This window comes from Onychomys torridus, chromosome 3 (assembly GCF_903995425.1).
Source record: "Onychomys torridus chromosome 3, mOncTor1.1, whole genome shotgun sequence".
Lineage (NCBI taxonomy): Eukaryota > Metazoa > Chordata > Mammalia > Rodentia > Cricetidae > Onychomys > Onychomys torridus.
Window position 1 is genome coordinate 31,003,863 of NC_050445.1, and position 27,980 is coordinate 31,031,842.

General features: G+C 45.1%; 1 protein-coding gene across 1 annotated transcript in view; it reads left to right on the plus strand.

The window, feature by feature from the left end:
* The first annotated feature begins 792 nt into the window (after window positions 1-792).
* Parp12 (poly(ADP-ribose) polymerase family member 12) overlaps window positions 793-27,980 on the plus strand; it is a 38,718-nt gene continuing 11,530 nt past the window's right edge. The window contains exons 1-7 of the mRNA XM_036181586.1: window positions 793-1,344; window positions 5,574-5,709; window positions 8,191-8,491; window positions 13,990-14,091; window positions 16,600-16,723; window positions 21,342-21,534; window positions 25,046-25,187. Coding sequence (XP_036037479.1) covers window positions 1,007-1,344; window positions 5,574-5,709; window positions 8,191-8,491; window positions 13,990-14,091; window positions 16,600-16,723; window positions 21,342-21,534; window positions 25,046-25,187 — 1,336 coding nt within the window. The 5' untranslated portion in view covers window positions 793-1,006. The remainder of the gene's footprint in view (window positions 1,345-5,573; window positions 5,710-8,190; window positions 8,492-13,989; window positions 14,092-16,599; window positions 16,724-21,341; window positions 21,535-25,045; window positions 25,188-27,980) is intronic.

A 27,980-nucleotide genomic window follows, 5' to 3' on the forward strand; every position in this document is an offset into this window, starting at 1 on the left:
GGCTCCTTCCTCTACAAGAGCCCATGGAATATTGCTATACAACGATCTTCTCTCACAACGTATGGACGTCCTTCTTGGTCAAAGGCAGATTTAACATACGCTTGTTAAAGCCGTAACGTCTGAATAACAGTTACATTGTTCTCAGTACTCTGTCCCCTCTTGTGAACATGATTTACTGATGCTTTTCTTTCTGGGAAAGATTCCCGGGGAAGGAACGGGAGACGCCGAAGGGCATCCCTACGCTAACAGGTATTTCCCATGGACTTACTCCACGAACGTTTGACTCGCGGGGTAACATGGAGGAGAGTCCTTTCCGGTGAAGAATCTCCAAGTTTTGGTACAATCTTTATTCGGAAGGGGCGAGGGGAGGGGATCTGCCCCGTTGAAGGGCGTACCTACCCTTTCCGTGCGGGAAAGACGGAATCCGGTACAAGCTCCGATGCTCCAGTAACCCTGGGGCCGGCCTCTGGATTCCGAGCGATTGCTGGCATTTGTTCCGGGCTGGGGTGGGACCAGGTCCGCCGTCCCGCTTCCGTGGTCCGCCTGCGAAGCCCGCGTGGGCTTGGGCGACTCCTGAGCCCCTGGAACGCGCCGCGGCGGCGGCGGCCCCAGACGCGCCCCCCAGCCCCGGCCAACCGGCCGCTACGGGCCGGAGCCGTCTGGAAACTTCGACCGAGGTCGCTGACTGACGCCTTCCCAGCGCTGCCTCGAAGGACGCCGCCACTTGGCCCTCCGACGCGTCTCCGGCCGCGCGACGCCTTCGCTCAGTGCGCGCGCGCGGGCGGCCGTCGAGCCGCGCGGTCCCCAGCTGCGGGCCCTAAGGCGAGGAGGGCGCCGGCTTCTCAGCTGCGGCCCGGGGGCGTGGCAAGGCCCCGCTGCTCCTGTTTTCCCCGGCCGGGGCCCCGCTTTCGGTTTCGTTTCCTTCCAGCTTCTCCGTCCTGCGGAGCAGTGGGGCCGGGCCCGTGACCGCCGCCGTCGTCCGCGCTAACCTCGGTCCGCGACGGCCATGGCCCAGGCCGCGGTGGCGGTGGCAGAGGTGACCCAGGTGCTGTGCGCCGCCGGGGGTGCCCTGGAGTTAGCGGAGCTGCGGCGCCGCTTGCGAACGAGCCCGGGCGCCGACGCGCTCGAGCGGCTGCTGCGGGACCGCGGGCGCTTCGTGGTGGCCTCGCGGGCGGGCGCGGGCGCGGGCCGGGCGGCGGCCTCGGAGCGCGTGGTGCTGGCCGTGTCGTCGCTGCGCCTGTGCCGCGCGCACCAGGGCCCCAAGCCGAGCTGCACCGGGCTCTGCGCGCAGCTGCATCTCTGCAAGTTCCTCATCTACGGCGCCTGCAAGTTCCTGAGGACCGGGTAAGGACGCCGGCGGCGAGGGGCGGAGGGCCCTGTTCCCTCCACTCCCGGGCCTCCACTCCCGTCACCCCCCCAACCCCCACCCCCGAGTTTGGGGGCAGACAACTCGGTGACCGTTCCACGGCCTCGCCTGTCCTTCACTCTCGAGAACGTTCCTTGATCACCTACTTAGTGGCTGGCACTGTGTGATGGAGTGGCTTAGGTAGAATGTGGTACCAGGAGGGACACCTGAGTATGGTTCCCGGGAGGGAAGTTGAGGCAGAGCCCAGCCACGTAGCTTTGAGGGCAGGCAGCAAGGCTTGCGAACCAACGCATCTGTAAGAAACCTTCAGATGCTCCACTCATCTCCTATTTGTCTGCTTAGAAGCAGAAACTCAGATTTTCAAGGTCCTTAGGGAACTGGTTCTCGCAGTGCCCTAGTCCTCTTGGGTGCCTTTCTCCACCCCCACCCCCAGCTTTGGTTCATTTGGTGGCATTGCCCTGTCTGGAATACTCCTGATTTGCTCTTTCAGTGTCTCGGGCAGCAGCCGGAAGAATATGTCGTTTGTGAGCTCTTCCTCTTCACCTTCCACATCACACTGTTTACTCACCTTATTAGTCCGGGCTGGCTCTCCCCTTACACCTGCATTTAATAAATACGAGATTAGTGAAATTTGTTTGTACTGAAGAATTTGGGCCTCACCTTGAAGGTGATAAGGCCTGTTGGATGGCATCTATCGGGTTTGCATTTTAGGAAGATGTTTGGGTAATGGTGTAGATGCTGAGTTAGCAGAGGATGTTGAGACTGCCTGCTTCGAAGCTAGTCCAGTTATCTAGGAGAATTAGTTTCTTCCCTCTTTGGCTTCCTTTTGCTGTAACATAGTAGGCATTATTTTTTCTGATGTCAGGCTACTAGTCACCTTGGGATTAGTAACCTTGACCCATGTAGTCAGTCAGTCAGGGATCCAGGCTGACAAATAGAGCTGCATCCTCAACACTTTGGAGGCGGTTCTAAGCATCAAGTTCTAGAGGTTGAAGGAAAATCTGGATAGTAGAGGGTCTGGTGGGAGGTTTGTGTGGGACAGGTCTAGAAGTGGTAAATATTCCACCTACCTAAGGGGTATGGCCTGGCTAACGTGGTCTGTAGGACCCAGCTATTCAGAAATAATCCAGATTAGAACTTCACAAAGAATGTGTGTGAAAGATTTGGGAAGTTGAAGGAGACTAACAGTGTGAAGAGGGCTGTGGAGAAACGATGCCTCGTGCTTCTGCTCCACCATGGACTGAAGGCAGGAGAGAGTTTGAGTTCTGTTATTTAAAGGGAAGACCGAATCCTTAGGTACTGATTTGGAAGCTGCTAGGTGGTAAATCCTGTGGCCCCCGTCACAGGAGTAGACCAGATCTGAGAAGGTGGGTCTGCAGAGATGGTAGAATTCTAGGGAATCTGTCTAGTAAGGATGGGCATCTCTGGGGTGAAGGAAGAGCAGCAAGCCCCGAGAAAGAGGGTCCGTAACAAGTGGTGGCTGGGGGCTTGCAATGACAGGGATGCTGAAGGAGTTTGAGACAGCCTTGCTGTGTTGGCCTGAAACTTACTATGTAGACCAGGCTGGCCTCCAGCTCACAAAGATCTGCCTGCTTTTGGGAGTAAAACCATGCACCATTGCGCCTTTCTGGTGAATCTTTATAATGTGCTTAATTGGTAACATAATCATGGGAGGAAGATCTGTTCTTGTGCTAATTCCTGAAATTTGGGTTCACATTTCGTACTGGAAGTCTGGACATGTTCTGTTTACTGACCTATATCACCGAGGTTCGTCTTCCTCATTTTCACCTTTGTCTTAGCCCGTGATTTATACCAGGTAGTTTCCTAAACTACCTGAAACATCTTTTCGATGGGAAATGGAAAGTGAATGTGACTAACTGTACTTTCCTGTGACTTATCTTCTTAATCACAGGATTAGCTCGGAGAAACAAGCCCAAGGAAGGAGTCTTCAGCTCTTGATTTGCAGACTTGTGCTCAGGAGGCAGTGTGCCTGGTCATCAAGAGCATGGTCCCATGAGCTAGTCACCTTGTTACAACCCAGCTCTGCTCTTTGCTGGCTGATAATCTTGGGCAAGTGGCTTTAATGGCTAAGTCTCCGTTCCCTCAGCGCTGATAAGATAATTACGTCACAGGTTCATTGAGGACTGAGTTAACTCATGAGACATTTAGGCAGCGCCTGTGCATAGAAAATGCTCAATAGGCTTTAGCTGTCATCATTGTAGTTATTTGGTATAGTTGGCATTGGCAGCACCAATTTTCCCTTCTCATCTTGCCAGCTTTTCCCTAACCCTCTGAGTGTTTGTTTGTTTTATACTTTCTAATGGCCTCTCCTGGTTATTCCTCATTTCTCTCCCCAATCCAGACTCCGCAGTACCCTTTCTCTTTTGTGCTATTGGTTTCTTACCACAGCTGACCCTCGTTTTCCTCTCCATATTTGAGTTCTTTCCTGTTGCATTCACCAGGTGGGGGCGAGGAGTCAAGGATGACTTTGGATTTTGGATCTGCAGGGGAGCTAGTAGGAGAAACAGTTTTGGGAATGGATCAGGAGTTTGGCATTCTTTCGAGAACTTTGTTCCAGACCTTAAATGAGGTATGGCAGATGTTGCTTGCCTGGCTTTCCAGGTGACTGCCACAGTCATTTAAATATTTGTCCCTGAGTTCTTAGGGTGGAGTACCAGTGTCTGGTTGATAAGTGTTCACCAGATGCTTGTGGATTGAAAGTATGGAGGAGGGGAGCTGAAAAGGGTTGGACCCAGGAGTGTGTGTGTACATGTACACATACCTGGAAGCATGAGTCACTCTGCTTAGCATTAAAAAAAAAATTTGCCGGCTGGTGGTGGCCCACCCCTGTAATCCCAGCACTTGGGAGGCGGAGGCAGGTGAATCTCTGTGAGTTTGAGGTCAGCCTGGTCTACAAAGCGAGTTCCAGAACAGCCTCCAAAGCTACAGAGAGAAACCCTGTCTCGAAAAAACAAAAACAAAAACAAACAAACAAAAAAAAGATTTACATTGATTATTTTTAATTATGTGTCTGTGTGTGGGTAGAGTGGAGGGGGCTGTGCACTTCAGTGCAGGTGCCTTCAAAGGTCAGAAGAGAGACACCCAGCATGGGTGCTGGGAATTGAATGCAGGACCTTGGGAAGAACAGTATACCACTCTTAACTGCTTAGCCATCTCTCTACCCCCTGCTCAGTTTCTTGTTTTGTTTTTTGTTTTTTGTTTTTTTTTGGTGTGTGTGTGTGGGAGTGGGGTGGGAGGGCCCTCTACATAGCTCTGGTTGTCCTGGAATTCACTATGAAGCCCAGGCTGGCCTCAACTGAGAGAAATCTGCCTGCCTTTGCCTTCTGAGTATTGGGATTAAAGGCCTGTGCTATCATGCCTGCCCCTACTGAGGTTTTTAATCCACGTTAAGTGCTTACTGAGTGGCCAGTGTGCTGTGAGACCATGGCCCTGCCATTCTCTTTACATACCTGCTGAGAAGTGTTGTCTGGGCCCTATACATTGCTCAATCTCAGCTCTTCCTGGTAAATAATCAGGTTTTCATGCATAGCTGTTTGTTCTCTGATGCTTATAAGTAGGGTCAGGAAGTGTTTGTGAAAAATTGCTATGAAGAACAATTTCACCAGCTCTGTAAGTCAGCCATAAATACTGTAGACTGGGTGGCCTGACCCTTCTTCTTCCCCCCTCTCCCCTCTCCCTCTCCCTCTCCCATTCCTTCCCTTTCCTGCCTCCCTTCCTTCACAGAGGCTTGTTATGTTGTCCCACTAGTCTAGAATTTGTAATCCCACTGCCTCAGCTTCTGAGTGTTGGGATTACAGCTGTATGTTATAATGCCTGATAGACAGCCCATGAGGCTTAAACAACAAAAATTTCTCACAGTTCTGGAGGATGGAATTCTAGATGAAGTGTTGGGCAGGTTGATTTCTTCTGAGGTCGCTTCCCTTGGCTTTCAGATGGCCACCTTCTTTCTGGGGTTCTCACAGGCCTTTTCTCTGTGTATGGATCTATGCCCTCGTCTCCTTTTCCTTTATTAAAGTCCTGTTGGATTGGGGCCGCTCTAATGACCTCATTTTAATGTAATTACCTCTCTCATGACTGTCTCCAAAAGTAGTTTTATTTGCATCCCGAGGATCTGGAAGTTGGAGCTCTAATCAGGTCAGATTAGAGGTCAGATTTAGCCTATAACACCGTTTCTGCTTCTTTGCAGGAAGAACTGTAAGAACGGTCACAACTTGAAGACTGATCATAACCTGAGTGTGCTGAGAACTCATGGTGTTGACCACCTCACCTATAGTGAGCTTTGCCAGCTCTTGATTCAGAATGACCCCTGGCTTTTACCAGAAGTGAGTGCCAGAGGGATGGTGGGCCTTGAGGTCTTCTTTGCAAGTAATAGTGGAGAAGCCAGATGGTTGGAAGATAGATAACTCAGTGCTGGAGAGAACTGAGAACTTCATTTTGATCAAGAACCATTGCATGGAGGAGACTTGGATTTAATATCCAGCTCTGTTAATGAAATTTGCTGGATTTAATAGCTCTTCTGATCTTGGACCAGCCTTGGCACCTCTTGAAACTTTTCCTTCCCTGTCAATTGGGCTGGCTCCTCAGTGTGGTTGGCCAGTGCCTGAAGCGAGTGTTATTTAGAACTTGAGAAAAATGAAGGACCCCATTGGCCTGTCCCTGAATAGCAGGAACGCGAAGCGTATGTTTGGGTATTGCTTGATTCCCTGGTCTATGGAGCCGCCTTCAGAGCTTCTGGACAGTCACTCGGTACTCTCTCTACTCACTCCCTCATGCCCAGGAGAACTTGTACATTAGCTGACATAAAGTCTCAGATTGTGTAAGCTTATTGTGTTATCTCTGTATCATCTGGTGGGTGAAGACTCACAGCAGGAAAGAGTTACTGGGTAAGGAGCAGGGGAAGGTACAGAGACCATTTAGACAGCCCCAGGGTAGGAATGGCATTCACGGCAGGAGAGAAGGAAGGAAGGAGCTGAGTAGCAGACTGACTAGCATGCTCTGAGAAGAGTTCTGCCGGGTGCTGCTGGAGGGTACTGTGACTCACCAGATTAGGCCTGCTTTACGATCGATCGATCGCTCAGTGCCGTGTGCCATTGTGCTGGGAGAGACCTCAGTGTGAACAGGACCCTGGCTCTATAGGGCTCCTCTGGGCCTCCAGTTTCTCCAGCAGATCTGAGTAGAGTATTTTCATAGATGGGACAAGTAACGTGGGATGCTTTGGTACTGCTACTGGTTTGAGCCAACAAATTAGATTGGCATATTTTAATGCAGATATTTCCATATTAGACAATTAATGTCACCCATGTGAGAAATGTAGCATAGCATCATGAGTGGCACATAATAAATGTTAACTTTTTATATTTGCCTTTTGAAAATTTATATTGATTTAATTCAGCTAAGCTTTCTGGAATACCTATTTTGGTTAGGCACTGTGATAGGGAGACGAAAGACCCTGCTTTGCCCTTAAAGGAGGCGAATCAAATGGTGGAATGAGAAAGTCACAGGATGATTTCAGGGTGATGTTTAAGATATTGTGCTAGTCCACACTCTGGGCTGTGGGGCAAGGTGTTTTGGGGTAGATGAGGCCTGTCCTGGGTGCTGGAAGATAAGTGAGGACAAGGGCAATCTGGCACCCCTTATATGCTGGCACTGTTTGATTGACACTTACATGATTTCCTGTCTAGTAATCACAACAACTCTGTGACATTGGTGGAATTTTACCCATTTTAGAGATTTAAAAAAATGGAATCTCAAAGCTGTTGAGCGGCTTGTACAAGGCAGTTGTTGGAATTGGTATCTGGCTTTTCTCTTGGGTAGACCATCTGTAGAGTAAAATCCTTGAAAGAAAATGGCTCTCAAGGGATTTCCTACACCTTTGAAATGTAATGCCTGGGAGTCGAGTAGGTGGGCCAGCTTGCATGTTGAAGTATTTGAAGTGTAGGGAAGGGGCAGCTGATTGAGGTTCACGTTGCAGGTCTGCAGTTGTGCGTTGTGGTGCGTGTTTGTGATCTCAGCAGTTGGATGGTGGAGGCAGAGGACTAGGACTCAACTTTCCTTTAGTTATGTAGGTTGAGGCCAGCCTGGGCTGTGGGAGACTGTGTATCAATAAATCAGAAAAAAAGTTGCAGTTTGCCAACAACCCAGTTGAACAAACAAGAAATACAATGACTAGCTGTATGACTGGGCCAGCTGATGAAATCTTAATAGAATTTATTAGATTTGTTAGGAGTACATGTGTACAAGGGTGAGTGTGAGTGTGCCCCAGTGTCCAGGAGTTGTCCTCTCCTACTTTAGATGGACTCTGGTATCTGAGTCAGGTCTCAGCCTGAGCAGCAGGTGCCTTTACCTGCTGAACCATCTTTTTGGCTCTGGCTGTCGAGCTTCGGAGTCTTCTAGTTCCATTGAGAAATTCGGCCTTCTCTTGTATGCTTTAGCCCTCAGAACCTCTCTGACTTAGAATTTAGGAAGGAAAATTGGGAGAAATTATCTAGAAAGGGATATTAGATTTGTTGAGGCTATGTGTGGGGGTAAGGGTAGGTAGATGGGGTAGATAGAAGGCTGCTACTGTTCTGGATCCTTTGAAGTTCTGTGGATCTTCCCTGGGGAGAGGCATGTTCAGAGTAATTTCATCTTAGGGAATCTTTTGGTATCCATGTCTTAAGTGAGAGATGCTCACTATGGCCCATGTGAATGGTGAAATAAAACATTGACCCTGAGGCCCCTTCTCTCCCATGGCATGGCCATTGAGGAGGTGTGCTGCGTACAGTGTTCATGGGATTGATATCTTTGTTCCTCTTTGTCAACAGATCTGCCTACATTACAACAAAGGCGATGGACCCTTCGGCTCTTGCTCATTTCAAAAGCAATGCATTAAGCTCCACATCTGCCAGTACTACTTACAGGGAGAGTGCAGATTTGGCACTAGCTGTAAGAGGTCCCATGAGTTCACTAACTCGGAGAATCTGGAGAAATTGGAAAGGTTGGGTTTAAGTTCTGACCTGGTGAGCAGGCTGCTCTCTACTTACCGGAATGCTTATGACATCAAGAATCAGGGCTCAGCCCTCAGCAAAGTGTCCCCTTCTCCTGCAGGTCCACAGAGGACTTCAGGTAAGGCTGGTAGAAAGTGCTGTAGGCCCTGGGCTTGGGGCCTGGATTTTGTTGGGTAGTAAATAGAATGACTTTGTGCAATTGTGGCCTTCTTTAATAATGGTCATTGATCCTTGTCTAGCTAGAAGGTTCCTAAGATGAGTTGAAATCTTAGATGTAGTCAAACAAGGCATTCCAGATGATGTGAGGTGAGGTCGGTGCATTTTCAATCCAGGAGGATCTGGGTCTGCACTGAAGTGAGCTCAACTCCTTCCTGTGCAATTGCCTTCCATCTCTGGAGAAGTTTTCCTTTCAGTGAGGGACCTAGAGTTGAGATGCTCATTATATAGCTCTAGGGGCAACCATTAGGGGGCATTCTTTATAATATTACAAATGAATGCAGAAATATTTGCAAAGCTGTGGCCTTGGCCATTTTCCTGCCAGGAGTAAGAAGAAATTTCCCTCTTTTTTAAGAGTCTGTCAGGCTTAGTGACAGATAGATGAAGGACTTTTCAGTTTAAATTTTAAAATATTTTACATTCATAGGTGTTTTCTTCTATGTATGTCTGTGCGCCATGCACTTCTGGTGCCTGCAGAGGCCACAGGCTAGGAGAGGCCTTGGAGCCCTTGGAGCTGGAGTTACAGATGGTTATGTAGATGCTGGGAATTGTACCCAGGTCCTCTGGAAGAGGAGCCAATTAGTCTCTAGTAGAGATTTTTTAAAGTGTAATTTTAGTTATTCTTTGATAATTTCATACATGTATACAATTTTCTTAATCATATCCAACCCAAATCCCCTTCCTACTCTTTCCAATTCTTTCCAGTACTTTCTTCCCCAACTTTTATGTGTTTTTAAAAATGGATTTTATTTATGTGTGTGTATGTGCGTTTGTATGTATGCCACATGTGTGCGGGTGCCCATAAAAGTCAGAAGAGAGCATCAGATCCTCTGAAACTGAAGTTATAAATGGTTTTAAGCCTCCATGTGGGTGCTGGGAACTGAATTAGGTTCCTCTGGAAGAGAGCAAATATTTAAAAAAAAAAAAAGCTTTATTTATTATGTACACAGTATTCTATCTGCATGTATGCCTGCAGGCCAGAAGAGGACACATGATCTCATTACAGATGGTTGTGAGCCACCATGTGGGTGCTGGGAATTGAACTCAGGACCTCTGGAAGAGCAGTCAGTGCTCTTCACCTCTGAGCCATCTCTCCAGCCTGTTTTTGTTTGTTTGTTTTTTCAAGACAGGGTTTCTCTGTGTAGTTTTGGTGCTTGTCCTAGATCTTGCTCTGTAGCCCAGGCTGGCCTCGAACTCACAGAGATCCTCCTGGCTCTGCCTCCTGAGTGCTGGGATTAAAGGCATATGCCGCCACCACCACCCGGCAAAGTCTTCTCATTTGCAACAAATATTCTTAACCACTGACCCATTTTTTTTTAGATCCCTTACACTATCATTTTAAAAATTACTTATTAACATCTATTTGTGTATAGATCAGAGGACAGTTTGTTTCACCATGTGGGTCCAGGGATCAAACTCGGATTGTTAGGCTTGGCAGCAAGTGTCCTTACCACTGAATCTCCATTAGTGCTGACTGTATGCTTGTTGGCATGGGGCCATCCACCTGGGATTAAACAACCTGCCATTGGCTGTACCACCAAAGAAAGATGAGTCTCCCTCTCCACAGCAGCAATCACTTGCCAATAGCTCCTCAGCTAGGAGCGGAGCCTCCTGAACCTTCTCCCATTCATATTGGAATGTTGACTGGCTTAATCTTGTGTAGGTAAACCATAGCTGTTATGAGTGCATGAGCGCAGTGGCCATCCTTTGTCTAGACTGTAGCATTTCATCGTTCTCTCCCATCCCCCAGCTCTTACATTCTTTCTGTCCCCCTTCTGATACGTTCCTGGTCCTTGAGGAGAGCTAATACTAAATGTCTTTCTTAGGCTAAGCACTTAACAGTCACTTATTTTTGGTATTTTGACCAGTTACAATTCTGCATTGGTTGCTGCTCACTGCAAAAAACATTTTCTCTAACCAAGGTTGAGAGCAGTACCAATAAATGGGTATAAAATACATATTTAAAAGGTGGGTTGACAACTTGTCCATTTAGCAAAACAGCAGTAGTAGGTTACCCTCTAATGCCTATGTCCTCCCCAGCCATGCGCTTTTGCTTAGGTTTACAGTACCAAGTGTGAATTCTCTCCTATAGAGCAAGCCAAAATCCAAACAGAAAGCAATTGGTTCCCCACCCCACCCCCACACACTAGTTGTGCTATTATTGTACCAGTTGGCATCTCTTTTTTGTTTTGTTTTGTTTTGTTTTCTTCGAGACAGGGTTTCTCTGTGTAGCTTTGCGCCTTTCCTGGAACTCACTTTGGAGACCAGGCTGGCCTCGAACTCACAGACATCTGCCTGCCTCTGCCTCCCAAGTGCTAGGATTAAAGGCATGTGCCACCACCGCCCAGCCTTAGGCATCTCTTGCCTGGCAGGATGTATCTTGCAGAATCCACTGCTGGGTATTCATTCCATTGATGACTTTTTTCCTCCAGTGGCCTGCCTTGTGCCTTCTACCACTGTGAAAATTAGCCACCAGGGAGGATGTTTTCAGGTCAATTCCAGTTTGATTTCAGTTTTCCAATCAAAGTATGTTGTGTCTTCAAGAGCCCTCTACTTATGCTGAGCAGCCAAGAGCAATAGCCTCTGTTGTTTTGGTGGGTGTGCCTCTGGGCCTCATAGACTGGTGTCCCATGCCTGGGACTGAGGTTTTATTTAGTGACCCAGGTGTTCTGGAGGAAAGAATTTTCCATCCATGCAGTGTACTTCTACTCAAATTCCTTTTTAAAAAATGACATATTTAGGGGGCTGGAGAGGTGGCTCAGAGGATAAAAGCACCGACTGCTCTTCCAGAAGTCCTGAGTTCAATTCCCAGCACCCACATGGTGGCTCACAACCATCTGTAATGAGATCTGGCGCCCTCTTCTGTGTACATAATGAATAAATCAATCTTTAAAAACTGACATATTTAAATGAGCTTATGAAGCAGTGTTCCCATAAGCCCTTTCCACAGCCTTGGTTTCAGTTGATGCACCCCACCTTTACTCCCCACCGATCCCAGCCCTATCCCTGCTTAAGTCTCAGTCCCCAGTGTCCCCCACCTACTGGTGTTCCAACCCCTCGCCTGCCTTCTGGCCTTCTCCTCATGTGTCCCTTCTAGTTTCCTGATCTCTGTAGACTCCTCAAATTAAATACACAAACCGAAACATTTGAAGCTAGAATTTGTGTAAGATTTTAACTTTGTTTTGGAAGTGACATCTTACTCTTTGCTCCACACTGGCCTCAAATTAGGCAAAATGGTCTTTTGCTTCCGTCTCCCTAGTAGCCAGGCCTATAAGTGTATGCCTTTGTGCCTGGCTAAAGGTTTTTATTTAATAAGCATTTCTTAACTGCCTTTTATGTGGATGAATAATATGGCCGTTGAGGGACCTTATGAGAACTTGGTTTTTCATTTTAGCAACTTTGAGAATTTGCCGTGTGCTGGTGGTCTCTGTCTTGGGCCTGAGTTAGCCTTTTGTAAACATGAGAACAGGCCTCCCCCACAGAGCACATCCTTTTATTCATCTACTCATTTAGATGTTGATACAGAAAACTTTTTTTTTTTTTTGAGCTGAGGATCGAACCCAGGGCCTTGTGCTTGCCAGGCAAGTGCTCTACCACTGAGCTAAATCCCCAATCCGAAAATGTTTTTTAATAGAACTTTTCCTAAAATAGCAGGTAAGTGCCAAGACAGCCAACAAACATTGACTACTATAATCTTACCTGATTGTCATAGTTAAAAATTATTCTTGCTGCCTCTAGTTTTTCTTTGTATTTTCTTCAATTTGTGTGTGTGTGTGTGTGTGTGTGTGTGTGTGTGTGTGTGTATGTATGTATGTTCATGTGTGTACTAGGATGAGTGGAGGCCAGATGACAACCTCAGACGCTATTCATCAAATGCTGCCCATCTTCGTTTGAGACAAAATCTCTCTCACTGCCCTGGACCTCACCAGATAGGCTAGACTGGCTTGGCCAGTGAGCCCCAAGGGACCTATCTGTCTCTACCTCCTCAGTCCTGGGACTGTAGGCATGCCCAAATATATGTTTTGGTTTTTTGAGGCAAGGTCTTTATGTAGACCAGGCTAGCCTTAACCTCAACAGAGATCCACCTGCCTTTCTCTCCCAAGTGCTTTGACTAAAGGCATACATCACCATACCTGACTTAAAATTTTATTTTTATCATATATTATATATACAGTGTGTGTGTGCGTTCGTGTGTGTGTGTGTGTATGTGTATGTATGTGTGTGTATGTGTGTGTATACGTTCGTGTCTTGCTCGTCTGTGCACCACTTGAGTCATTGGTGGCCACAGTCCAGAAGATGGTGTCAGATCCCTTGAATTGGAGTTACAGATAGTTGGAGACCATGCAAATGCTGGAAAATGAACATGGGTCCTCTGGAAGATCAGCCAGTGCTCTTAACTGTTGAGCCATCTCTTCAGCCCCACTCAGCCTGCAGGGAAAGCACTGCCTGAGCTGCCCTTCCCATCTTCCCATCTCTTCAGATGCTTTTTTTTTTTTTTTTTTGAGCTGAGGATTGAACCCAGGGTCTTATGCTTGCTAGGCAAGCGCTCTACCACTGAACTAAATCCCTAAATCCCTAACCCTTCAGATGCTTTTTTAATCCCAATGTCTTCAAAGGTTTTGCTTTAGATAATGCTTAGAGCATTATCTGGATTATGACTTTATAAAACAATGAGGGGAGGGTCTGCTTCTGAGTAGCTCAGGTCTTACAAACAGGGCCTCCCAGGTGTGGGCTTTGAGGCCCAGCCTGCGGAACATCTGGGAGCTTACAGGATGAAAAGGAAAGAGGCGGATAGCAGAAGTACAGGGGATAGGATGGTACAGGAGGAAAGGTTGTAAAGGGTTTCTACTCTGATTTGGGTTAAGTGGATGGGATAAATGTAAGAGGTAAAGACTCATTGGAGTGGTAATGGGAAAGGTACACTTTGAAAGAACTCAAGAGCTTATCAGTAAACTAAAATGAAGAATATTTTATTTGGAGATGAAAACTTCTCATATATTACCTTTTTCTTATTAGTATCCACTCCTAAAGACTTCATTGACAAATGTTTGCTATAGAAACTAAATGTGATTTTTTAAAAAATGCCCTTCAATTTTTTCTTTTCTAGTGATTTGGATGGATAGTAAGAGTTGAAAAAATACCCTTCTGCGGTGTCCTGGGTTTAGTAAAAAGCTGTATGGCTGAGTGTTGTAGGATTCACCCTAAAAGTCAGGTGCCTACCTGTGTGGTTGGGGCACTCTTATCCTTGAAGGATAGGTTCTCCAGTTTGTCTAAGTCACTTCTGTCATGTAGATTGGACAGGAGATGAGTAGATTCTGTCTTCCTTTTTGCTGTGAAGTGCTATAATCCTACATGAAAAGCATCAATGGTCACTGACATATTGTGTGGTGTTTTTTGTAGAAAGAAAAGACAGTTCAGGTTCTGCATCACCAGGCATTCCTACCCAGGAGGAGAGTGATCAGATTTGCTTGTACCACATTCGGAAAAGTTGTAGCTTTCAAGGTAAGTTAGAAGCTCTTCCCTCTCATGGGAGGGGAGACTGCTTCTCATTCCTGGAACTGCGTTGAGGCACCCCTACAGAAAGGAGGGGTCTTGCCAAACTAGTTCTGAATCTGCTTTGTTGAGAACAGAAGGGATTATTTGAATTTTTGAAAATGAAATTGTAAATGAGTTTTTGGGAATATAGCAATCTGGATCTCTACCAGGGAAGTTTCAGGTGACCACAGAACTTTATGAAATGAGGCTACTCAATCTAATGGAAGCTGAAAGAATCGCCACTTCTGTAGGTCTAGGGGGGTCTCAGAAAGTAGGAAGACGTCAGTGAAGAGGAGGAGACACTTGATTCTCACTTGGAGGATTGCTCAGGGCTTCTCTGTTAGTAGGCCAGTGGTCCCTGCTTTGCACCTTTACCTAGCCTTTTCTACACACAGTAATTCTTGTGTGGGTTAGTGTGTTCACAAAAGCTTTGTGTTCTTCACGGACAACTTAGCCTTTGACCGAAGATTCTTTCTCGGCTTCTGTGACTGCAGCCACCAAAACATTGTGTTCCATTTCAGTCTTTAGCTGTCACTCAAGCAGCTGGTGACTGCTTTCACTTTGTGAAGGAGTTAGATAATTACAGAGCAGAGCGGAAAGTCCTCCTTCATCCTTCCTCCACGGTAAACACTTGCTGTGTGTTGTGCCGCTTTGTCTTACATTTTATTTATTTCAAATTACATTTTATTTTGTATGTGGCTGGTTTGTTTTCATGTATGTCTATGCACCTTGTTTGTGCCTAGTGCCCAAGGAAGCCAGAAGAAGGTGTCTGATCCCTTGGAATTGGAGTTACAGAAGGTTTTGAGCCACTCTGTGGGTGCTGGGAATCGAACCTAGGTCCTCTGGAAGAGCATCCAGTACTCTTAACTACTGAACCATTTCTCTAGCCCTTTCATTCTTGTTATGTTTTCTCACTTTTTCCTTCAGTTTTATTCTGCTGCTCTGTAGTTTGGGGGTTCTTGTTTTCTTTGTAGTTTGTATGGGCCTGTTTTATTTGTAGTACTTCTGATTGCTTCCTAGTGCTGTTTACATTTACTCTGCTCTCTACCCTGTCGATCAAGGGGTAGAGGGAGGCAGTGGGGATGGATGTGGGTGCTTTGCCTTCCAAGTTGATTCCATTTAACGTAACTCACCTGGGAAGCCTAGTCTGGATTGGTTGAGTTGGGGAACATTAGAAGGGAAGTGAGGAAGCTAATGAAGAGGTGGAGGAGCAGGGAGATGACCACAGAAGGGTTGCTTTCTGCTTCTACTGCTGAGCCAAAGTTCTTGCCAGCTGCTGCGGTTGAGGCGGTCTCTCCCATGGGCCTCCAGCTATGAGAAGCCTGGGACTTTACACTCTGCCTGTACTTAGAGTTTGTCAACGTAACATTTCAACGCTTGGGTGCATTCTGCTCACTTCTAATCATTTCCTTTAGTGCCCTTCAAGGAGGGAATAGGAACTCTGATTTGGTCGCAACCTCTAGACCATAACTGCAGCCTGACCCAGTACTTCATTGTTGGGTAGGCACACTCCTTGTCAATAATCCAGTAGATCTCTGAGCCTAGTGTGAGTCATATAAGCCTAAACTCTGTACAGATCAGCGAGTTGCAAGTCCCCAAGATGGCTGTGTCCTGCCTTGTTGAATTTAAGAGCTTTCCTTGCCTGGCCATGCACACTTGTTTTCTGAGGCCTCTTGGCCTAAGTGCTCCTTTTTGCTGTGTCTGTATAGCTCCTGGCCTGTTCTTTGACAAGCCCTAGCAACGTTAACAAGTTCCTCTGTGGTACTCCCTCACCACAGTACTTTTTGTAGATCCTGGGAAAATCTGATATGGAGAAAGAATGTGCAGATTCTAGGAAATTTTAATTTTTAAAGTGTTAAATTAACTTTCCCCCACCCTCCATCCCTCCTCTCTCCCTCTGTGCCTCCCTTCCTTCCTACTGGGGATTGAACCTAGCTCAGGCTTTTTGTCTGTGCTAGGCAAGTGCTCTGTCACTGAACTGTATTTCCAACACTGTTTTTAATTTAAATTTGTGATCCTCATGCCTCAGCCTCCCAAGTAGCTAGGTAGGATTATAGGCCTCAGCCATCAAGCTAGATTCTGGGATAGATTATTGTTGGAGTTAAATCTGGAATCTGATGTCTGCCCATCCATATGCTGTGGTGTGCACACAGACAAGGAGCACCTTGACTGCCCTCTGCAGGGCTGGTACCCATGACCTCCTTATGATTACCTTTACAGTCATGAAATGACATTCTAGACTTATACATTAAAAAAAAATTATTGCAATGCCTCATTTAAAGGAAAGATGCACATAGTAAGACATAGTGTTCCAGTATGTAAATGCCCAGGTGTAACTGCACTAACATAACACAACTTCCTCATAATTTAGAATGTTCTCAGGCCAGTGATCAGGACCACTCCCGTCGATAACTGTAGGGTGGGGACACACTGTTTACTGCTAGGGTGTCTTACTACTTTATGTTTCTATTTTAGATAAGTGCTATAGAGTTCATTTCCATTTGCCATATCGGTGGCAGTTCTTGGATGGAGGCAAATGGAAGGATTTGAACAACATGGAACTTATTGAAGAGGCTTATAGTAACCCCAGTAAAGAGAGGTAGGAGAATGAAAACGCACCCCTCATCCAGGCTTTGTGCCTGGCCTTTTGTGTGCAGCATAAGGGATTTAGTTTAAACAATAGTATGAGCATACATAGGCATGTGTGTACACAGACATACAGAGACAAGCGAGCACACATGTGGACACGCACCATCACATCAGCTTGATCTGGAGATGGAAGCCTGTGTTAATCCTGGCAGTCAGTTATCTGTTCTCCCACTCTCCTCCATTCAGGGAGGAGCTGTGAGAAAAGAAGGTGGTTCCAAGACCAAGTATCCTCAATTGCTTGCTGCTAGGATTGATCACATATGCAGTTAGTCATTATTGCAGAAAATCCAGATAATAATTTGTGAATTTCTAATCTTTTCCGTAAAGTCACACAGCTAAACTGTTTAACCTGAGTGTTTTTTTCTTTTAAGTTTTTCTTAGCATTTTTACTCAGCCAATTCGTAGTAAATAAGGAAATCTCAGATAGCCTTCTTTTAAATATTTAGCCATAACTTGGATTAAAATGTGCTGCAATATGTTGCTAAAAAGATAATAAAAAAAAATTTTAATTTGGGCATGGGCTGGAGAGGTGGCCTAGTAGGTAAAATTACTCATTGCTCTGCATTTGAACCCACTTGGCCACTAAGAACAGTCTGTAATTCCAGTAGTAGAGGATCTGATGCCCTCTTCTGGCCTCCTCAGACACTGCACTAATGTAGTGAATATATATAGACAAAATACCCATAGACATGAAATAAAAATAAATAAATCTCTATTAAAAGGTAAAGAGAGTTTGGGATTTATTTTATTGTTGGTTATATCTATGTGTGTATCTGTGTGTATGTAGGTGCATGTGAGTATAGGTGCCCGCATAGGTCACAAGGGTATTGGATTCCCTGGCCTAGAGTTATAGGCAGTTGTGATCAACTGCTGTGGGTACTGGGAACCAAACTCTGATCCTCTGTAAAAAGCAGCAAGTGCTCTTAACCACTGAGCCCCCTTAAAAGAGAATTTGAATATCTAAAATGATTTTGAACTTAATGTGCATATGTACAAATTGCTATTGGCTAAGAATGAAACAAATTATTCCCCTTAGGAAAATTAAATAGCTCACATAATAGTTCTATTTGAAGCAAATTTTAGACAGTGTTGTGTATAAATATTTCAAGTATACAGCTCAGTGACTTTTGGCAAATGTATTTGCTTATGCAGCCAGCAGTTTGATTGAGATATAGTAAGTATCTCATCACCCTAAAGAGTCTCCTTTCAGCTCACTTTCCAAAGCTGTCTTCACTCTCTTCTCTCACCTTAGACTGGTTTTGTTAGTTCTTAGACCTATAAGTTGAACCATTTGCTGTGTGCTGACATGTCTGAAGTCTCACAGCACTGTGGTTTCTTTCCTTTTGCTTTTAAGATTTTTTCAGTTTTGCTTGAGACAGGGTCTCATTATGTAGCACAGGCTGTCCATAACCTGTCAGTCTGGCCAAGTCCTCCCAACGACTGAGATTTCAGGATTGTACCAACCAGTCCAGGACTGTGTTGGGCCAATCTTCTGTGCACCATCTGTGTGTTTCTATGGGGGTTTCCAAAGGGGTCTTCCGGGAAATCTGCTGTGTTGGTCCCTGGCTTTGCCAGGTGATAACCTTTTTCAGGTGATTGTAGTACTTTCTACTCCTGTTAGCAGGATTTAATGACGTGGACCCCCAATACTGGTACTGATTTACATTTACAAATTAACCAGCCAAGAGTGTAAAATGTTTTCTCAGATTGCATAGCCCTGATTTTCAGTGAAGAAAAATTTTCCATATGTCCATTGACTGCTTTTGGTTCAATGTCCATCCTTAAATGTATTTGGGAATAAAGAGAGCTGTGTTTTACCTATCCATTTATTTTCAGGCAATCTTTACATTTCTGCATATTAAATGTGAGTTTAAACATCAACTCTTTTAGTCAGCTCATAGTGCCTTCAATGCAGAGAAATATTTATCCATCTTCTCCTTTATGGTTTTGTACTTTATGTGTCTTAAGAAATCTTCCTTTATTCCAATAACAAAAAGAAATTCTCCTGAGTTTTCTTCTAAACGTGAAGATTTTAAGTATAACACTATCTTCAAATTCTCTTTTATGTGATTAAATTTGAGCTCAGTTTCGTTCTTAGGTGAGTCACCAGTTCCTCCAATACCTACTTTGAAAAGTTTTAATTAATTTGCTCGTGATTAAAATACCTGCCATAAAACTTAAACTACTGAGTACACTCATATTATACAAGCTCATGACTACTCATTTCTGGAAGCTTATTTTAAAATCACCAAAAGAGAGCCAAATTTGGTAAAATGTTAACACACCTTAGCTCATTTCAGCTCATTTTCCTATTTCACCACAGGAGGCACTGACGGCGAGTGTAGAAAAGATGGTATTTGACACCTCCGGTGTTGGTCACTGGGTCCGCTGTCTCCTGGCCTCTAGTCAGTGCCACCCATTGGAACTCAATACTGAGTTCTGGCATCTGGGAAGGCAAAGGCTCCTCCTCTTCCTCCTCCTCCTCCTCCTCCTCCTGCTGCTTCTACTTCTGGTTCTTGCCATTTTGCTCTTTAGGAATTGAAAGTGTTCATCAGCTTACAGGTAACTCTGCTGTATTTTTAATTTGAAATTACAGATTTAATTTGAGTTTGAGGAGAACTGTGTCTTTATGATTTCAATGCAGACACAGGTCCACTTTCTGGAATTCTGATGAAGTGGTGAGCTGAGAAGTCTTCACTTTGTCTTTTATTCTCCTAACTTCCCTTTCAGTTCCTTTTTTCCTCTTGGCTGCATTTAGGGGAATTCTTCTCAGAGTCCCAGGCCACTAGTTCAGCCTCATCTGAGATACAGTGAGTCCCATCTGTGACTTTAAAATTTATGATATTATATTACTTATTCCTAAGTGTTCTTGTTTTTCATCAAGTTTACCTGGTCAATGTTTTTTTCAGTCTCATAACCTTAACTTAGACTTTTGATAATTAACTAAAAAGAACCACTTTACAAATGTTTGTATCTTAGAATGCTAGTCTGTAGCCTCAGTGGTCTGATTCTATTTGTTTTTGTCAACTATATTGTTTCAGACTTTTTCCACATGTGTTGTTCGATTTGGTTTTGTTTGATGAGACTTGATTTGTGGACATTTTTGTGAGGCGAGTTCTTCCAGGGAATTGTGTTGCTTTTCTGGGAACCACTATCTTTACAGCTCGTTGTAACATAGAAGTGTGAAACATTCTCCACCTTGTGTGAGGCTTGACCATTCAGAGTCCTGGGGAAGTTTTTCCTCTTCCCTCCAGAGCCAGTGTGCATGCAGCTGAATATCCTTCCTGACTGCCTTGGAACGGCATGTTCCTGGACCTAGCTATCCAGAAACCTGTCTCTGGTCTCTCTCTCTTCTCCCTCCTTCCCTTCTGCCTCACTCTAAGCTCTTTTGTCCAGATGGAGTCTCAAGTAACCCAGGCTGGCCTCAGCTCACTGTGTAGCCGAGAATGACCTTGAATTTTTGATCCTGCCTAGACCTAAGTACTGGGATTACAGGTGTGTGCTACCAGGCCTGGCTAGAAGTATCTCTTCTGAGCTGGGTCTGTGGTGTAGGCCCGTAATCCCATCTAGCTGGGAACGTGAGGCAGGAGGATCACAAGTTCAGGACCTGCCTGGGCAACTTAATGACTACTTCAAAATGAAAAGAGAGCTGGGATATAGCTAATTGAGGAGTGGTTTCCTAGTGTGTGTGAAGTCCTTAGTTCGGTATCCAGCACTAGAGGGAAAAAAGTCTTAGGTTTGGCCTCCTTTCTTATCCAGATACTGCATTTGCATGTGTCCCCCTCCCTGCTGGGCTGCTGAAAACACACCATTACTCATTGACTCCTCACTTTCGTTTCTGGTTTTGTGACTCCCTTTGGTCTTTGAGCAGCATCACGTTCAGAAAGGAGCCTAGTCTGGTGGCTAGTCATGCAGGCTGTGCTGTCAGACTGTTTCTTTCATACCTTGTTGGCTGGCTGGCTGTTGCTCAGATGTGTTTCTTAGCTTTTGTTTTTCCAGTTGTTACATGGAGATAATAGACTGATCCCATAGAGTTGTAAAGATTGATTCTACTATATTTATGGAGGGGCTGGCAAATGCTCGGTACATGCTAACTATTGTTTGTTTGTTTTCTAAGGATTTCTCTTCTCTCTCTCTCTCTCTCTTTTTTTTTTTTTAAAGCTTAGTAATGCATTTTATTTTTGTAGCCTTGGAGATAAAACCCTTGGAGACCAAACTGGCCTGTTCATGCTGGGCCAGTGCTCTTCCCTAGCCACATCTCCAGTCCTAATTATTTTGAAAAACAAATGTTTTAACCAGCATTTTCTGAATTTTACAGTGAAAGGATTTTCATGATAACCAGTCTTCTGTATCACCAGTGAGTGGATGCCATTGGTGTGCCCATGCTGTTAGGATCTCCAGTATCAAGAAGTGACAATCTTGTAAAACAGGTTTCCCTACCGCTAAAACCATTTGTAAAACTGCATGACACATTCATTTTTTGCACATCATGCATTCTCATTGGTGGAAGCAGAATGACCTGTGTTGTTTAATACGTGAGATTTTAATCTTCTCATTTTCTTTTTCAGGATTCTGTACACAGAGTCAGCTGCTAGCTTTCACTTTGATTTAGACTTTGAGTCCATGAAGTTTGGTGATACTGTGGCTCGTCGACTCTCCACAGCTTCTTCTGTCACCAAACCCCCACATTTCATCCTCACGACTGACTGGGTTTGGTACTGGATGGATGAGTTTGGTTCTTGGCAGGAATATGGACGACAAGTAAGTGTGGTGATGAAAAGGATGACCGCTTCATATAAGATGGAGAAGCCCTTCTCAACAAAAGCACGAAGATGCCAGGGGGCATACTTGGGTAGACAGCAGGACCCTCAGATATCTGGATGATGCACATCTGTACAAGCCTGTCTTTGAATGATTAGACATCTTGGCTCATGAGAATTGAATGTTCAATAACTGTCATGGTGGCAGTCTTCTTCATTGATTTTTATTAGTTAATAGAGAACTCTGGAGCTAGCGCTTAAACTAGTATAACATTGAAGGCTTTCAAATTACCTTTCTTGCCTGTTTCCACAATTTCAGAAGATAACCATGTGTGAGAATATTGATTTATATCAGCTATTGATTTGGAACGCAAATTGGATAACTCTGTCAATTCTATGAAGGTGTCTACAAAGGCTGACATTAAAAGGAGTCTCTGGGGAGGTACAGAAATGTAGTATGCAGAGAGAGCCATTTATGTAGAGATCCATTTCCACAGTGAGAATTACCTGTGGGGCCCGATGGGTACTTGCACTCCCTGGCTTGTTGGAGGCTGTGCTGAGGCTTTGGTTTCTTGTTCTTGACTATACTCAGAATGCTCTTCTGATCATGATTTTATGTAAGTTCCATGAAGACAGGACATTGCTCTTTCACCATGGGTGCATCTTCCATGCTTAGAATGATACATTGCAGCTTCTTCAGAAATAGCTGGCTATCAAACGAGAAGGGATTGCTGCTTCTGTTGGCCAGTTAGCTGGAGCTGGTTACTGGTAGTGCTGGCCTTATTGATGACTACCCTCTTTCTTTCTATAGTTTCTCCCTAGCACCAGCTTGACCTGCTTCTCTGTCTGGCCTACCTACCTCCCCCACTTCTGCTTTTCTCTTCTCTTCTCCAGTATCCTGGGATGTCTTACCTGTATGTGACCTCATTTAGATAAATTTTCTAATCAGATTGGTCAGGAGCATGAGAGAAGGAGGCTGGGGCCTGACATGGAAGAGAGGAGAGACATTGGCTGAGCATGTTCCATGGGTCTGGCTTGCCTGCTTACAAGATTTTGAGATCATTGGTAGGCTAGAAACACTTACCAAAGGCAACAGTCATATTTGATTTGATGATCCCTCTGGCTCTTGGGGGAAGACAGGGACAATCTTGTTGCTATAACACAGAGGGCTCTGATAGCACTCATGCAAAAGTAGGTCCCTGGGCGCCTTCCCAGACTGCATTGTCAAGCTCAGGGTTGGATACTTTCTCTTCCAACTGTCCATGCTTTTATTTTTTGCGTGTTCTTACTCTTGTGTTTACAGTCTATAAACTTGTTTAGGACAATTTGGGAATCCCTAGAAATGAACTCCACATGGATGCCATTGGTGTGCCTATGCTGTTAGGATGTGGAGACACAGGTGGGCTTGATGGGTTCTTGGGGTCTCCTTTTATAGTGGTAGCTGTATAGCCTTGGGGTCATTCTCTTTTCATATAATTGGGTTCTTTTCTTTAGGTCCCCCCCCCCCCCACTAACTTCCAATTTCAAACCAGTTTTCTCTTGATTTTCAGAACAGCTGAGTTTGTTTCTGAGTTTAGAATGTACCTTAAAATTTAATGTCAGAATCAACCAGACCCACCTTAGAACACATGGTGATTTTTCATTCCTGTAATCTTCCTAGTCTCTTGAAGTGCTAACCTTGGGTTTCCTCAGCTTAACCACTGGTCTCTTCTTCCAGACTGCAGCCAACATCCCTTTGCTTTTGTTCTCTGTGTGGTTGCCTTCATTGTCTTCCTTGGGATAACCTAGGTTAAGGGCTTTTGACCTTAAGGTTTGGGGCTGAGGCATAAGATACATGTCTGACTCCATGTCTCCTCTCTGCTAATTCTTTCCTTCATTTCCTTGGACTGAAAGGACCTGTTTTCTCTTCTTCCCCTTCACTGTCTGGAAGGAATTTGTATACTGCCTCCTCATTCTTCCAAATTATAACCTAATAATTTAGTTTTGGAGGATGACAGTTTAAAAGGAGAAACTCAGGCACTATTATAGGACCATAGAATACATTCCTTCCCAAACCGTATACCTACTACCCTTCCCTGACTGCCTTCATAGAGCCAAGCTCTTCTGGGGCTTAGGCCTTGACTTTTATTTGTTTTCTTCCAGGAAGCTTGGCTGGGTTGTGCCTCAGCAAAGGTCATTCTCTTTTTCATTTTCTTTCTTTTTTTTTTTTTTTTTGAGACAGGGTTTCTCTGTGTAGCTTTGCGCCTTTCCTGGAACTCACTTTGTAGCCCAGGCTGGCCTCGAACTCACAGAGATCCGCCTGCCCCTGCCTCCCGAGTGCTGGGGTTAAAGGGGTGCGCCACTACCGCCCAGCGCAAAGGTCATTCTCAGCAAGTGCCTGTAGCTTGTGTGTCCCCAAAGAACCGTGGGCCACTTGAACACCATGTGTTGATCTACCTACTTGCTTTTTATTTCCCCTCCTTTCCCGCTGTCCTGTTTCTCAGAGCAGGGACAGATTTGCTTGATTTGTTGTTTTGTCCAGACATTGATTGTAGAACTTGTGATTAGTGAAGAGGAGTGTTCTTTTTATCTTCTGTATGTGGTTATTTGCCTGCATATCGTGTGCCTGCAGAAGCCAGAGAGGGCCTCAGATACCATTGGAACTGAGGTGACAGTCAGCTGTCAAGTGGGCCCTGAGGATTAAACCTAGGTCCTCAGCAGAGCAACCTCTGAGCCACCCTACAGCCTCAGGTCCTCCTCCTTAAAGCTCCACCCTGCACTGGAGACTGTGCTTTAGAACATAAACCCTTGAGAGACAAACCATATCTACACCATAGCAAAAACTCAGAATTCAAATTTGGTCCATCCAATCCCAAATATTTCTAGTCGGTAATTGCAGAGAAAATGAGGGATTGAAAAAATAACTGGAAAAGTCGAGGTCCTCCAAGAGCCTAGGAAAGAATAGCACAGAAAAGACTGAAGCCCGGCAGGAGTGAGAGGGGAATGAGTCCCTGTCAGAAGGAGTGATTCTTGAGTTACGGAGCCTAGGTGAGTCCGCCGTTGGTAGTGTGCCGTCGTCTGTACCATCTGTTCTGAAGGATGGTTAAAATGCTGCATGTATTTGTAGTTGTGTGTATGTACATGTATGGATATGGGTGTGTGTTCATGCATGGATGTGGAGGTCAAAGGACAAATCCCGGCAGTTGATTCTCTTTCTATCATGTGTTTGTCTGCCTTGGTGGCAAGTACCTTTTTCTGCTGAGTCATCCTGCTGTCCTATGCCTTTTTTATTGCTTGCATCCTGGTTACCCTGCTTAGCAGGACTTATACATACTGTCTTCTGTTCACAAGAATAGCTTCAGGAGAGTCATGTCACTTCCCTTCCAAATCCCCCATCCTCTCCCCCTGCTCCCTGCTCTCCCCCTCTTTCCCTATAATAAGTTGTCTATCTAGAACAGGGGCTGGCTTGACTAGCATCTTTGTGCATCACTACAGGCTCCTGCCTCATGACATCTCTTGATTTCCCCTTACAGGGTACAGTGCACCCTGTGACCACCATCAGCAGCAGTGACGTGGAAAAGGCTTATCTGGCATTCTGTGTCCCAGGGGCTGATTCCCAGGCAGCCACCTTGAAGTTCCAGGCTGGCAAACACAGCTACGAGTTAGACTTCAAAGGTACCCCTTTCTCGAGGAGTGAGTCTAGCTCTCCCATATTAACCTGGGATCCTGGGCTGGTGTAAGAAAGGACAAGAGGGTGTATCTATAGACCCCTTAACAGATGACACTGACCTGCACTGTCAAGGGGACATGAGGAGAGGGAGCTTTTTGGACCCATGGAGGGCAGGGCCCGTGAGTACAGTGTGACTGTTCTGTATCTGAAGGTTAAGCTGTCTCTGACATGGCCTAAGGAGCTCCATTATGCAGTATTGCCTCATTATTCCTGGTATGGAACCGAAGATACTGCCTTCTCTGTAGGTACTTTCAGCCTTACTAAGTAAAGGTTCTGTACATGTAGTTAGTATCCAGAGCTGGGGCTGAGATGATTTTACCATATCCCTTAACAGACAAGAGCAGACCAGTCACCCGTTGGCCAGTTCTTCAGTGACTGATTTGTGAGAATGTTTTAGTTGTGCTGTAGTTTCTAATGCCATCTCCGTGCAAGGATATCCATCCCCCTCTGCTCAGTTCACCTTTGTTTTTCACATCTTGCACCTTGCAATTCCAGCATTTCTTTTTTAAGACAGGGTTTCTTCTCTGTATAGCTTTGGAGCCTGTAGACCAGGCTGGCCTCAAACTCACAGAGACCCCCTTGGCTCTGCCTTCCGAGTGTTCCGAGTGCTGGGGTTAAAGGCGTGCACCACCGCCGCCCGGCTGCAAATCCAGCATGTCAAAGGGAATCGATCAGAGGACTTACCCTGGCACAGTGTACTGCCCTCACTATTTTATGATATGCTCTGTTCTGTGTGGAAAGCAGCAAAGTGCCCTTGGTGAATTGTCTGAAAACCAGTTGGTTGCTTGTTTTGTGCCAGTTATTTTTGGCTTGTGGTTTTGTAGCACTGTGGTTTTGTTTAAGGAAGACTCCTGATGCTTGTCTTGCCCCTCAGAGAAGTTTCTTCTGTTCTCTAGGGGAATGGCTTCTACTGGAGAGACCACCCAAGACCAGGAGTGTCCCACATGACAGCCATTGTAATTGCTGATGTGTGTAGAGGAGGACAGGGGATAGGAAAGAAAGCAGGACTGTGCAGTGGTCACTCCTCCACTAACCACCGTTCAAATGATCAGTGTCAAACAGATACAGCCAAATGTCAGACATACCTTTCTAGTTCTCAACTTGGACTGCTTTTCTGGAGATAGAGCAAGCCGACTTTCAGGACAAGGATGTACCTAGAAAATGCATGCTCACAGTGGCCTGACCGAAGGTCATTAGGTGGTCACAGTTCACCTGTTGCTTGATTTTTTTTTATTTTTAGTTTTTGGTAGATGATAGTACCTATAAAAGAAAAGGATGGGCGGGGCAGTGGTGGCGCACACCTTTAATCCCAGCACTCGGGAGGCAGAGGCAGGCGGATCTCTGTGAATTCGAGGCCAGCCTGGTCTACAGAGTGAGACCCAGAACAGGCACCAAAACTACACAGAGAAACCCTGTCTTGAAAAACAAAAACAAAAACAAAAACAAAAAACAGAAAACAAAAAAGAAAAGGATGGGTTGGGGCTTTAGCTCAGTGGTAGAGCGCTTGCCTAGCAAGCACAAGGCCCTGGGTTCGATCCTCAGTACCACAAACAAAAAAAGAAAAGAAAAGAAAAGGACGGAAGTCATTGGCTTCACCTACAGATTTACTATGTATAATGAAATAGAGTCTCAAGTCTGTCATATATATACACTTCCTGATTGTCAGGACTCTATATACATAGCAGCCCAAATGACCTAGTCTACAGGGTTCGGGAGAGCAGCTCTGAGAAGGATTCTTGTCGTGAAAGAGTAACTCAAAGTGATGGCCAAGTTTCTAGAAGCAGAGTAATGACATCTTGTCCCTGGCTGTCAACAGCAGAATCCCCCACAGCAAGCTCATTTAGGGATGTGTCCCAGTGTAAATTAAGGAAACAGGTTTTAGGGAAAGGGGCTCTTATTTCCCCAGGGAAGGTCAGAGAAGGTGTCTAACCTATTTTTACCCAGTCCATATGTGCCGAATAGCCCATTTTTACTACTGAAAGGTCATTTAAGATTCATTACATATAGTTAATAAGCCAAGTGTGTTAATGAGCAAAGCATCAGTGGAGGGTCGAGTGATGGGTGACAGAAGGGTTATGGAAGCTAGGTGAATAGGAGACTCCAGAAGATAATGAGGATCCCTGTAGTGCAAGGGACACATCCTCAGCTTACTATATAGTTTATGTTCAAAGGTAGGTACATTTTAGACATCTGTCATTTCTAGTGTTAAAATGTTCCTAAAATGAAAATAAAAGTTGGTTCATATATTTAAGTATAAAAGTAGCACTTGCTAGGCGGTGGTGGTACGCGCCTTTAACCCCAGCACTTGGGGCGGGGGCGCAGAGGCAGGTGGATCTCTGAGTTCGAGGCCAGCCTGTGCTACCAAGTGAGTTCCAGGAAAGGCGCAAAGCTACACAGAGAAACCCTGTCTTGAAAAACCAAAAAATAAAAATAAAAAACATAAGTAAATAAATAAATAAATAAAAGTAGCACTTGATAGGGGTTTCTTAATAGGAAACATAACTTGTAGATATTTGTCATTTTCAATGCAAATGTGGGTGGATACTTACCCTCTATCCTTGGGATGAACCTGAGATTGTTGGTGGGTCAAAAAAATGTTTATTAAAGAGAACATGAATTTGAATAGATTGATAAACACTGCTATAAAGTCAGCTTACTCAAATTTAAGTACAGTCATAAGGGCAAAATTATTACCTATAAATTGCATTAACTCAAGATGTGATAATTTGTTCTTAGGC